The following is a 13,831-nucleotide window of genomic DNA, read 5'->3' on the forward strand; positions in this document are numbered from 1 at the left end:
CTATAGATTGTGTTTCACATGAGAAGAAATGTCTCAAAAATCAGACAACGGTGCTGACATATTCAAATAAAAACAACATCGTATGGAGAAAAAAAGAATTGCCATTGGATAACCCTGAAATCTAAAGTATTCCGGAAATCAGCAACTCTTGAAGTACCTTGCTGGCTCTGAGGATCTGAAACATCAGAGGCAGACCATGTGTGATGAGCTCCTCTGTGTACTCGTCTTCCTCAATGCAGCTGAACTCTTTCAAAAGACCCTGGATCAGAGGTCGGCGGTGCTGCTGGAAACATGTACGCAGAGACTCGACCCAAGTGTGTAATGTCCACGGGACGCCTGAGAACCAGTTCAGAAAAACGTAAACCACGAAAGTTTCTGCACAAAGATGGTGTATATGCTGCATGCTGCACAAAAAAAAAATGGTATGAACAGAAACCTACCAAGGCTCCGAATATCTATGGTGATGTCGACGTGCCCATGCTCGGCACTGTGGTACATGGCTTCTTTTAGAGCTTTAAGTTTGGCCTTTCCACTTCGGATGAGGTCAACCTGAGATGAACTTCTGCTTTCTAGCTCTGAACCTTCAGCCAGAATCTCTTCCAAGGACAATACATCACCTTTTCCTTTATCCGTGTGAGATAACAACCTACGAAACACATTTCTGGAAGCAAAAACAACAACAACAAAAAAAAAAAAAAACACAAAAACTGAAGTTATATTTGAATGGTCAACACACACTTCAAGACTTGATTAACTGCGTTAGGGAGGATTTTTTTTTTTTTTTACCTGCTCTGTTTATAATACAAACAATGCAAGAAGATAAAATGGATGCTTTTAAAAGTACATTACAGTCACTGCTCACCAAAATAAAACTCTTTGGAGAGGAATGACAACAAAATCAACGCAAATTCATTTATAAAAAACTCAAATCATATCACGAAATGAGCAATTTGACTTATTGGAATATGCTATCTTTATTCTGTGCATAATCCAGATTACATTCTGAACAAAGCATGAACTGAGCAAAGCCAGTACATAGCTGCCTGCTGACTGAACATGGACATGTGTCGGCTACCTGTGCCCGTGAGCTGCAGCCAGGCTGTAGGAGTTCATGTCTCCCTGCGGCGCAGTAGAAATCCCGTTACGGTACATGGTTCCCACCATGGGGTCGGCACCGCGCTCCAGCAGCAAGCTCACCAACTCAAAGTTGCCTGCACATGAACAACCACTAATTGAGTCACAGCACACACAACATTTTACAAGAAAGAGAAAAAGAAAGTCATTATTTTTCTCCCTGCCTCTAGATCAAATTATCCTCTAACGAGGGAGCTCTGCCAGTGACCACACTGACAGTCAGGTGTTGTGTTGGGCTGCACATAGACGGCCTCCTGCTGGGAACAGCATCTGGAGATGGGTTTGAGAGAGAGAGCCTGTGTGCTTGTACCTGCAGCGGCTGCCAGCTGCAGCGGGGTCTCTGTGTAGTTCTCCATCCCGTCCTGCAGGGAGCCCTCCACGTTAGCTTTGGCATCCAGCAGCAGCTGCAGGCGGACACACAGGCATGAAAATGATAGGGATGCAAAAGAAAAAAAATAAATAGATTGGGTGGCAGGAATCAGACGGTTACTTTTTCAGAGTTTGACTTTTTTTTTTTAATTTTACACCCACAAGTTTAAATGCATTTTATAATTTTTTATGAGAAAAAAAAAAAAAAACCGCGCTAAAGAGTGGAAGGAAACAGATGAATGGGTTTCACTTTCTGTCTTTTTTTTTTTTTTGACGTGAAAATCTGAAAAGAGTGCATTTGTTTTCACCCTTCTTAAATCAATGCAGAACCACTTGCAATCACAGCAGAAAGACTTTATGGCGTATATCTCTACCAGCTTTAGAAATCCGGACAGTGAACTATTTATTGACTCTTATTTGCAAAGTAGCTAAATCCCATTAATATTGGATGGACAGCATCAAATACCAAATCCTGCCACAAATTCAAAGTTACATTTAGGTCTGAACTTTGACTTGTCTATGCACTCTGTATGCTTTGAGCTAAACAATCCCAGTCTAGCTCTTACTGTTACCGTTTTGTTGAATATCAGTCTCAAGTATTTAGCAGTTTCTAACAGGTTACCTCCAATAGTTTACCTGTTTTTAGCTCCATCCATCTTCCCAGAAATCTCAACATATCTTATTACTGTCCCATTAAAAAAAAAAGTCCAGCTTTGTGGAACAACAAATAGTTATCCTGTGAAATGATTTTCCCACCTGAATTATGGGTTTCTGCAGCTCCTCTAGAGTTACCATGGGCCTGCAGCCTTGGTCTTACTGATGCTCTCAGAGGCTTTTACACTACAGTTTATTTGTACTGTGATTATCAGACTCTTATGCTTTTTTTAAACTTCCTGAGTGAAGACCAATCACGCTTAAACTGTTTCTGTTCTGATGAACTAAGCCTGGAAAATGTATTATAATGTAAGAAGACAGGGTTTGTTTGTTTTTTCAGCTCCTGAAACACAGGCTGACATTTTTTACACCGGTTGAAAAAAATTGACATTTACAAATAAATATACATCTGGGAACTATAACTCTGAAAGTTTCAGTTTATAAGGAAAATATAAAAGTATTGATGGAAAATGTAAGGCCGTCTTATAAAACTGAACCTTCAGTCTTTTTCTATCTAGTTGTACACTTCAGGACTTCACTAAGAAATAACCTTTCAAATTTCATTGTTCCCTTTATTTCATGCACTCAAACACCAAATTACACACGCCTGGAATAATTTCCATTACAATTTAATGATGCCTTAATCCAACTGACAGTCTACTTAGGGCAAAGTGAATTAGTTAAACGAGTTCAATACTAATTAGGCTGCCGAGTTTCCACTTTCCATTTCCTAAATACAGCCTGAAACCATTTGTGTAAAAGTTCAAACTTGCAGCAGGAACTTCTGGATTCGAGTGACTTTTTTAAATGTCCTTTTTTTAAATTTTAAAAGGCTTTCGGTTTTAAATTACACAGACAGTACTCGAATGTTTGAATATTGAACATTTTGAGAGAATTCGATGGCAGAAATGACAGCAGTGACCAATCAGATGCTGAAGCACAACAAACGGTCCACGATGAAAGAGTCGCAGATGAATGTGTCACTACCTGCACCACAGGCACATGTCCATGTAACACAGCGAAAGTGAGGGGCGTCGCCTGCCGTGTTTCGGGAAAGACTGAGGGGTGCTTGTGCACTGTGTTTGGCACCTGGGGAAGGGACACAAGGAGGGTGGGATGGACAGGCAGAAGGGGTTAGGAGATGGAGGGGGATGGGAAGGAATGGAGGGGAGAGATACGGAGCCATTAAAACTACTTCATGGACAACAGAACACAAGACAAGCAGCGGCAGGGAGGACAGAGGGGAGACAGGAAGCTTCACAGGAGAAACATGAGCAATTAAGCAGAAACCCCGAGGCTGTAGAGGACAGCGTGCCCTTCGTGTTCACTTTCTAATGAGCACAATCGACTGATTTGTGACGTCAGGCCTTGTTCAAGTGGTTTCACTCTGATCTGTTGTTAGTTTAGGTGCTGGGCCTCTAAATTCATCTCTTTTGAAAGGCCGACCAAAGGAAAGCGTGGAAATGTCAGTGATTTACACCATTATCAGAACATGGGTGAAAAGTCATGAGCTAAGTTCATACACTAGGACAATCTCACACTCAAGAATCCTGAAAAACAAAAAGCCAATACAACATTTCACCAAATCACAGTTTTGTGGCACAAGGTTTTGGCACTGTAAAAAGCTGTAGCAAGAAGTGCTGGACTACAACACTTGATATCGTTGAACTTTTATATGATGGCGGTCTAATTTTGTATGTCATTTCAGTTTCAAGTAAGAAAATATACACACATAATAATATATTGGTCTAACATAACACATGCTGTGTTAGCTGCAAAAGACTACAATTTCTTTAACACAAATTATATAAAAAAGGAGTACAGTTGTTTCATTTTAAATATGTTTTGCTGCTGTTGCAAACAAAACAATAAGATAAATGGGCTGTAGGATTCTTATCAAAATTATTTGCTGACAACATTATGTAATATTTCTGAGATTTTTTAGTTTTTCCATCTAACCAGATGCTGTGTCCTTTTATCTTTTAATATCTGTGTGAGGTATTGTCCTTACAAAATAAATAAGCAGCGGCGCAACTGGTTGTTATCGCAAAGAATGTGGATCTTTAGTGGAGACAGTCAATAGTGTCAGACTTTGTTAAGAGGATGCTAAATGTATTTATGACAGTGAAAATTCTGTTTGTTAACATGGATACACACAATTTTATTTGCATGCTGTGGATTTAGTACCGAGTTAAAATACATATGTATTTATGATTCACACCTTGAAATCTAGAAAGAACCAGGTTTAATTGGGAGAATAATTGAAGATTTTTCCCCCCCCCAAAAAAAAAAATGATGGAAATTCGTATGTTCCATTATGTCGGGAAGAAAAAGCCTCCATGAATTTCTCACTGGAGGTTTTTCCCAACTCTACTTTACTAACCCTCAGTTAAACCAGTGACACAGCAGCTATTCTGCACATTAATGGGACTTCCCAAAGTGCAATCTGGAGGTACACAACACCGACAGTCTTTCTCTGAATTACATTATTCCTGATAACAATTCATTCTTTCCTCTGTTCACGAAGCAATTATCCACACGATTACACTGCACAAGTTCAATCAATTAACTCTCAAGCTGTAGTTACATCATGCTCAGACATAATAACAATCATTAACTTTTACACATCCTCAGAAGATCGATACAGCTCTTTAATACATCACATACGATTTCATTAAGACAGCAGTTATTGCTGTGTGGTCGTCGGCCTAGTTACACAAGTCAGTGAGAATGCTTCATTGTTACTGTTTGCCCAGAAGTGCCTATTGGAACTGATGGCAAGAGCACAAAAACCTATGAGGCACGTGGGACAGCAAACTGGGGCAGTCGGCTTCAAAAGACAGGCACAGCGGGAAGCTTAATACATGTTCGGTCTTTAACTGCCAGCTTTATGACTATGTTTAATAGCTTGTACCTATTTGTACCTTTCCAAGCAATTGGGGATCTAAGCATTGATATGGTGATATTCAGGCTGGCTATTAGTCTTCCCAGTGTCAATGATGCCTAATCATTAGTAGGAGTCCTTCTTAGATCGACTTGAGTCTATTAGAAATTCACAGCAAATTCTAGTCTGTTTGAATAAACTGTTGGTAAATTACACTAGCTTTGATCAGCCGTTAGTGGTAAAATATAAATGGATGAAATTTATAAGTTGTACTAAATGCAACTGGCTGCGAAGCAAGTCTGGCAAATGGGATGTGAAAATGCTGCAAAGATCAAAATCACAAGGCTTTAAATGGATGAACAAGTCAAAGAATTTTACCTGGAATCTCTGATCACTCTGACAAATTTCTTTTACAAATGCAGATTATCCTTTGCTGCCCTGACAGAGTAAAAAAAAAAAAAAAAAAAAACGTGACTCCACAGTCAGCCTCACAGTCTCAGTCCCCACTCTTAATGCTCACAGCGGGTTTCATTGACCGTTTGAGTGAAGTTGTGATTCATGAGACGCGACAACAAATGGGAAAGAACATGAGTTTTCTCCTAATTTAGCAATACAGTATTATTATTATTATTATTATTATTATTATTATTATTATTATTATTAGTAGTAGTAGTAGTAGTAGTAGTAGTAGTAGTAGTAGTAGTAATTATTTTTCAGCTATGAAATTAATACAATTCTTCACAGGTCTTTTCTTGACAGTGTCATGGTTAAGTCAATAAATCTAACACATTAATCAAAGTATTTCGCACTTGAAAATCCAGTTCAAGCCTTTCTAATTCATCAGTAAGAGAGTCTGTGTTTGTGATTTTCATATTGGTCCAATAGCACACGTGAACAATCTGCATGGGCAGTATTTAAAAAAAAAAATCCTTGGGTATTTTGCTGTGCATGACTGACAAGGCTTGTAGGCCACCCTTATTACTTTGTTTATTGGACAAATCTGAGCTTTCCTCGTAACTTATTTCTGTCATCCTTTACAAAGTGTTCACTTTATCAGCTGCTGCTGCTGCTCTGCCTGTTGGTGTGATGTCTCCTGCTCTGCACTGTGTGTCCCTGCGGGGGGAGAGATGAGCAGAGAGCAGCTGAAACACAAGGCATTAAATTTTATGAAGCAAAGCGAAGCGCAAGCTTTGTGAGCCAGCACAAAGAAGTTTTTTTTTTTTCTTTCTTTTTCTATATTGTCTTTCCTTGAATGAGTCAAACCATGGAGCATGTTCTAAGTGAAATGAATGATGAGTCATATCAATTCAAAAAGTAAAACCATAATCAGACTATGCATTATATACTCTGGGGGTGGGGGCAGTGGGGCGGTTTTCAGGGATACTTCCTCCCTTCCTGCCCCAACTCAATATTATCTTTAATAAAAATTAATCAGCTGAACTCAATTCATATTTTTGATGATATTGAAATTTACTGAGAGGCAGCCGTATTTGTTGCTGTCGAAAAACATCAACACTGCAGAGTCTGGAGCATCATTGGTGAGTGAGTTAGTGGGACACAATCACCGTATTAATGTAACGCTGATGACATTTAGTGTTATTTTACTGCACTTTGGATCCAGTGAGTTTTCAAGCATAATTATTACAAAGATTTTATCCTAAATGGCTTGGATCAGCACAAAAACATTCTGATTGAGACATCTCTAATTTGTAGGTGAGTCGTTTTTTTTTTTGGTTTTTTTTAAAGTGCTGACTTCAATTTGTAAAACCTGAATCATTTGGTGGTATTTTTTCTGTTTTTAAGCACTTACCTCACTGTTAATGTCAGCCCCTGCGTCCAGTAGCATCTGTACCATGGCCTCGTCTCCACGAACGCAAGCGTACATCAGCGGGGTCATCCCCTACACAAGCAATGACACACAGGAAGACTACATGAGCCATGATTCCTATAAATATTAAATTCTCCTGCTATATTTATGTGGGAAGATCAAACCTTACCACACATTTTCTAAAAGAAAAAAAAAGCACATAGTCAAACTGTTGCCTGTCCTAAGCTTAAATCCTTAAAACCACCAGGCTCCTTGATTTTTTTTTTTTTTTTACTTGCATCCACTCAATATCAAATGCATCAATATTTCCTCAGGGCCGTCTACAGTGGAAGGCCAGTCCCAGTGAACCTGGAGTTCGAGATTCTTGTTTTGAAAAGTTTAAGCCCTTGACAGCGTGTTAAGTTTTCTCATGGAAACTCTGGAGTTTCACTTGCAGTATTCCCCAGATGATTTACTGCCCAGCAGGTCAGTAGTCATGATATAATGCAGAGTGGCTTGGCAGGAGAGCTGCAGGAAAAAAACAAGCCAGAAGAAGATTTAATACGTGCTGCTGCTTTTTTCTCACAGGGTGAGGCAGCCGCAGTTTACAAAGCCAACAAAACATGTCCTTCCACAGGCTGTGTGTGTGCGTGCGTATGTGTGTGTGTGTGCATTTGGGTGCAGATACACTAGGCTATGCATTATTAAATATGTTGACTGTGTCCCTAACCTGCTCATTCATGCTGTTGATTCCATCTGGCCCGAGCAGGTTGACTGCCTGCTTTACCAGGTCTGTGCGTCCACAGCTGAGCATACGGAAGCCCAAGTCCTGCAGGAACTTTGCCTCAGCAGAGGCAGCATCTAGTTTCCTTGAGGCACAGAAGCAATCATCCGTTCTGAAGGGCAAAGCACACCCACACAGATTATTAGCGCAAGCTTAGGGGTATGACTACTGTCTCCTTAAATGTGACATTTTGTCCCAAAACACCCAATGACATTTCTTTTTTCTTTTTACCTTCAAAATGAAAAGGGGGAAATTACAATTGTATAAGAAGCGGTTAGATTGCGGGGTTATTTGCAACACACACTCTGAAGCCTGAAGGCAGGGACAGTTTTCTCTGCCCTACCGGAGCTGGCGCGGCTCACAGTCCACTCCGGGCAGAAGCAGCCTGGCGGCCTGCCGAACATCGTCGCTGTCCACCGAGAAGCTCCGCCTGTGCTCAGTGTGGGCCACGGCCACTCGCACCCACTCCATGAGAGACGGCAGCACCATGAACGGCCTGTAGGGGGAGAGAGAAGCACATATTCTGAACATCACAGAAGGAGTGAACTTCAGTCAGACTGAGAACTATTTGTACCTCAGCTCTGACCAGGAAAATCTGCCTCACACAGAATTTTTGCATGAGATATTTTTCCCGGTGCAGTGGATGCTTAAGGAGAGGATGAACTCTCTGCAGAAACCGAAGATATGTTGGATGTGAGCAAATATAACTCAGATGTCACCATGTAACATAAATATTTTGCAATTAAAAGAAACATCTACGCTGGAGCAGATATATATATATATATACTTAAGCACAACAGTGCCATAGACAGACTGTCTCTCTATGGCACTGAAATACATCTTGAAACTATAACATTCGTGGGAAGCCATCCATCACACATTATCATTTCTTTCCTTATCACTTTTATGGGGCTCTTTGCAAACATGATGCATGGAGTTGCTGCGTGTTAACATACATTATTTATGAGATCCCAGTGCCTGCTGGAGGTAAACTGAAGGTGCAGTGATATTTTCTTAAACATACAGTGGCACTCGCACAGGAGCGGGAGGAATCCATCACACAGTTCATCCAGACATAAGGGCTTTCGCTGAAAAGCTTGAGAGAGTGTGGCAGACATTTCAAGCCAGACTACAGCACAGAAGAAAACCACAGTCTGGGCTGGATAAGGCAAAGTCTCTGTGGCCCCAAAACCCAAATAACCCTCAGATTTATTCCAAATCATCTCGACCTTTTTGTTTTAAATAAACAGCCAAAATGTACACATGCTGAACAAGGTCACCGGTGAATGCTTCTCAATTTGTTGTCTCAGGCTCATACTGGAAAGGCAGCAAGTGAAGGTGTAAAGTTTGTCTTAATGCATATAGTGGCCTTTATAAATTAGAAAACCCAGTTCTTAAATGCCAGTCGTAACAGAAAATGTCCAACATTTACTCCTGAGGGTTTGTTCTCCTAATGGGCATGATGCATTAACTATGAAAGTGAAGAAAATTACTATCTTCTTATTTTGGCTCCCTGCCTGCTTCTGAAAAGCTCTTGTGATGATTAACTGAAGAAGATTTCCATCTTCTGCCTGTAGTTGTAGTTTGGCCATGGCAGTGAAAGAGGTGGACGAAGCCAGTCGTTCCATGTCGGTCACACTTCCAAATGTTGAGCAATTAAAGTTGGAACAAGATGAATGCGTAAGACATTTCGCTGCTGGCAAAGACGCCGTGGCCTCACTCCCCTTTGGGGTTGTTCACAGCGCACGCAATTTCCGGTGAGCTTCATTGAGCTGGCGCGCCACGTACACCGCGGCCAAATGTTAGCGACCGGGTAAAATTTAAAACCTCAACAGAGTTCACGCCTCCATCAAGTGTTTCTCAACGGCCAGGCCTCCAGACTGTCTGTGCAAAGCAAAGCATAGAACAAGAGGCTGTTTTTATTTCTTTACCAGGCTAGTCATCTGTTGTATGTGTAACTATGCAAAAAAAAAAAAAAAGCAGTTTGTTCAAGGTAAAGTCTTAAAACACCAATTCTGTCATTTTCTTTGCATGAATTTGACATTTAAGAGGATGCATCTCATCACATCAGTGGTCATCTTCTTTCGTATAGATCTTCTTGACTAAATGGGGAAACTTGGGTTCCACTTCTCTGGGATTTATTGACTGGTATATCACTTCACTGTGGGTGAATGAATGCCTGAACTCTCTTTGATGCACACTCAGCGTCAAGCTGTCAGTAAAATTAGCTCCTCATCTCTGAGCTAATCAAGAGCAAGATAAGCTAAGAGCAGCAAACTCCTTTCATTTACAAACTTCAAAAGGAGTTTGACCTTCAGCCATGTGACCTTACTGGTTTCACAGACTTTCTTAAAGCAGCCTCATCGAAAGGCAGGGGATGTACAGAATAAAGTTTATGTATGTGTACAGTGGAGGAGTTGAAGTATCTCTCTGTTTTGTTCACAAATGATGATGGGAGACAGACTGGTGCTTCCTCTGCGGTACTGGTGAGGACTGCCATGGTGGAGAAAGAGCCAGGGGGCATCCGGGGGGACCTTGGAGTAGAACTACTGATTCTCTGCATCAATAGGAGCCTCTTGAGTTGCCACAGGCATCTAATCAGGATGCCTCCTGGGTGTCTGCCTGTGGAGGCTTTCTAGGCATGTCCAACTTGACGGAGACTCCTGGGAAGACCAGAATACGCAGGTGGGACTTTATATGTGCATTTATGTGCCTTTTTGTCGTGGAACACTGTGGGATCGCCCAGAATGTGCTGAAGAGTGTGGTTGGGGAGAGGAATATCTGGGTTTTCCTCACAAAGCTAATGCACCTTGTGACTCAATCTTGATTAAGAAAGAGGACAATCGACAGAAAGATGAACAAAACCAATGGACTAAACAACCTGAGGTCTTGCTTTCTGAGCAATAAGAACAGGAAATGTCTTGTGGAAACGTGTTTTATTTTCTAACACCATGCTCCAAAGGGTTGAATTCAATGTACGGAAAGGCAGCAAACCGAGTCAATCCACACATAGGCCGGACACCTGGGACTCGCATTAGCTGATAAACCGCTCCATTGCAGGTGAAAAAGTCTGAATTCAAGCCCCGCAGGAGGAGTATTCAGGCTCAGCTGTCAGCTCTGTTTTTAACTGAGGGAAACCATCAGCAGAGGTTCAGGAAACTATGAGCACAAAGTGTGTGAAGGGAACAAAAAGGAACACCTCATAAAATCAGCAAAAAATTTGCTTCACGTGTTCAAACTCTTAGATATACAAGAACTCTTTTTGTCCATTTCCCACACGAGGAATGAGGTGTGAATTAACACCAATGAAATCCTGACCTAATCCTGATGTCATTTAAACAAAAAACGACTCCCAAAGGTTCAGTTACTCCGACAAGCCCGATACTAACCCAGAGTGCTCTTTTTTTTTTTCTGCCCAGCACATTGACAGTGTACTTTTATAAAGCCCAGGTCCCGATCAAAACCCCTGGTGTGCCATTTAAGAGTTAAGCTCAGAGGACCAGAAACGCAATAAAGAGACACGTCTGCAGAGGTGTACAATTGCAGCAGAATGATCTCTCCAGCTCTGATGGAGCTGCGCCTGTAATATGGGGTAAAAAGGACAGACGAGAGACTAAATCTTGGACATCCGCAGGGAATTTCAACCCTTCGTCACAGGTTTCATAAAGTGTCTCTTTATTGTTGATGCAGAGGACAGTAAAAAAGGCAATATTTTTGACTTCCCCTAAGAGGATGGCAAGGTGAAAGTCTCGAAAGGAATAATCAATACCAGACACTTCTGCTTTCCTTTTCTTTTTTTTCTTTTTTTTTGGCTTGTTCTGTGATGCTGCTTTTAAGGATTTTTGCTTCATTAAAAGCAAAACCATCTTTCACAACTTATATTTGTATCTTTGTGCCTGTAAACCTTTTTTATTTTATTTTAGCTGTCTTTTTCAGCCTGAAAACTAATCAATGCTATATTATTTATGGTCTGAGTTTAACATTGCATATTTTGGGTTTGTTTGTTTCTCTCTTAGATAATCGCCTTGGGACAATAGTTCCTAAGAATCTAACACTGGTTCATTTTAAAGCAATAGAAATCAAAGCAGAAGTACCTGCATTTTAACAGCCTTATTAGAAACCCGGTGGAGCAACAATGGTTTTAATTGCAGCGTGTGCAATACAAACACATAAGTAGTAAATGCAATTCATTTGATGCAATGAATTACATCAAATGAATGTGATTCATTTGATGTATTGAACATGACGTGAATTATAAAAAAAAAATCATGTTTTCTCTCTTTTTTTAACATTTAGAAAGTATGGTTTTATTTTGCGGGCTGCACAGTGGCGCAGTTGGTAGAGCTGTTGCCGCGCAGCAAGAAGGTTCTGGGTTCGATTCCCGGCCCCGGTCTTTCTGCATGGAGTTTGCATGTTCTCCCTGTGCATGCATGGGTTTTCTCCGGGTACTCCGGTTTCCTCCCACAGTCCAAAAAACATGACTGTTAGGTTAATTGGTCTGTCTAAATTGCCCCTAGGTGTGTGTGTGTGAGAGCGCATGGTTGTGTGTCTGTGTTGCCCTGCGACAGACTGGCGACCTGTCCAGGGTGTACCCCGCCTCTCGCCCGGAACGTTAGCTGGAGATAGGCACCAGCACCCCTCCCGACCCCACTGAGGGACAAGGGTGTTCAGAAAATGGATGGATGGATGGGTTTTATTTTGCTACCCTGTCTTCAGAGCCATGTTTTTGTGGGTAGCTTTAACCTGTACTTCTTTGCAAAACAGCACAAGTTCAGCCAGACTGGATAAATTCTTGCCACAGGTTCTCCAGTAGAATTGGGCCTGGATAAAAGCATACAAATATGCTTTCATTTAGGTTTGATCAGCTCTATCAATATGTTTAGGATTGGGGCCTTGCTAGAAGCTAAGACTCTGCCCCTCATCAGTCTTTTTTGCATCCTCTAACAGGGTTTTCTAATAGGACTGTCCTGCATTCAGCTCCATCCTTTACATCATAAAAAGTTACGGTGCAACTTCAGTACACTTCAGTGAAGAAGAAAAAGAAATAAAGACAAACGTATTATTATTATTATTATTATTATTATTATTATTATTATTATTATTATTATATTAGTTTTTTGTTGTTTTTTTTTTTACTTTGGTCTAAAAATGTCTTTTAATCTTCTAAAATCCACCAGATTTTAAAATGTTATAAAACTGAAAAATGTGAAAATAACTTTGATTCTGAAGATTTAGTTGGATTTTCATTAAGTAAAACTGTATAAGCAGACACGGTCACTGAATGTTTAGATACGCTTTGCAACCATATTAGCATTTGAAAACAGACGATCTGAATGTTTGAACGTTTTAATAAGACTTTGCCACTCTTTCAAAATAGAACATGTTTAAATAATTTGGAGTTGTGTTTTGTTTGTTTTTTTTTAATTAAAAGTATGTGCTATAACGTGTAGGTCTGTCAGATAGTTTGCTAATAAAATAAATTTAAGTTTGTGGTTGCAATGCAGTAATGTGGAAAGGTTTCAAAATCCATTTTGGTTTGAGGCAGTTGCACAAATACTGAAAAATTCAATCTCTTTGTTTCCCTTTATTTTGCTCTGTAACCTTTCTTTCAGTTTTGAAAAGAAATACCTGCATTTAATCAAGTTTGTGTCTCACCTCTCTATTTGTAAGGTAACCTTTGACGGCTCAACATTGGGGTTTTCCCACTCCATGTGAGGGCAGTGCATAAAGTAGCACAGTGTGTAGATGGCTTCGGGTGCCCAGTGAATCATGCAGCTCTTGTGGTGAAGCGGCGTCCCGTTGCTGTGATTCTTCATGTACAGCGGCTGAAGGTGGTGCATGGCTCTGGATACCAGGTCGCCTGTGCAAAAAAACAAAACAAAAAACAAAAAACACAGGTAAACAGGAGAGCAGTGAGAAAGGGATTTATGAGCACAATCATTAGATAAGACGGAAGAAAGTGGGCATTGAGAAACACCGCCTTTAAAAAGACATTATGAACAGAATTTGTTCATTTCACCTGACCTTCCAAGATCTCTCAGGGAAAATTGAGTTTCCACATTTCACAGTGTGGAGAAAGACAACATTCATCCTTTTCTTTTGTAATGTACAGAAGACATTTGGAAAACTATTACAGCCGCCATAGCACCACATAAGAGGAAAACATTCAAAGATAAACAGGGGTTATTCTAAGCTGAAT

The 13,831-nt window shown here is 40.5% G+C and overlaps 1 protein-coding gene across 2 annotated transcripts in view; it reads right to left on the bottom strand.

Annotated features, from left to right (window-relative positions):
* The window catches only part of btbd11b (BTB (POZ) domain containing 11b), an 82,873-nt gene that overhangs the window by 4,297 nt on the left and 64,745 nt on the right, over positions 1-13,831 (bottom strand). Inside the window, exons 3-11 of one of the 2 annotated variants that reach the window (XM_015056378.1) lie at positions 13,288-13,492; positions 7,976-8,128; positions 7,579-7,744; positions 6,852-6,941; positions 3,145-3,246; positions 1,445-1,538; positions 1,076-1,211; positions 441-661; positions 158-336 (exon numbers count right to left, since the gene is read on the bottom strand). In XM_015056378.1, coding sequence (XP_014911864.1) covers positions 158-336; positions 441-661; positions 1,076-1,211; positions 1,445-1,538; positions 3,145-3,246; positions 6,852-6,941; positions 7,579-7,744; positions 7,976-8,128; positions 13,288-13,492 — 1,346 coding nt within the window. The remainder of the gene's footprint in view (positions 1-157; positions 337-440; positions 662-1,075; positions 1,212-1,444; positions 1,539-3,144; positions 3,247-6,851; positions 6,942-7,578; positions 7,745-7,975; positions 8,129-13,287; positions 13,493-13,831) is intronic. The other variant, XM_015056380.1, reaches the window with a different exon arrangement.

This window comes from Poecilia latipinna, unplaced genomic scaffold (genome assembly GCF_001443285.1).
Source record: "Poecilia latipinna isolate Pla-1442-1.1 unplaced genomic scaffold, P_latipinna-1.0 Scaffold1378, whole genome shotgun sequence".
NCBI classification, from domain to species: domain Eukaryota; kingdom Metazoa; phylum Chordata; class Actinopteri; order Cyprinodontiformes; family Poeciliidae; genus Poecilia; species Poecilia latipinna.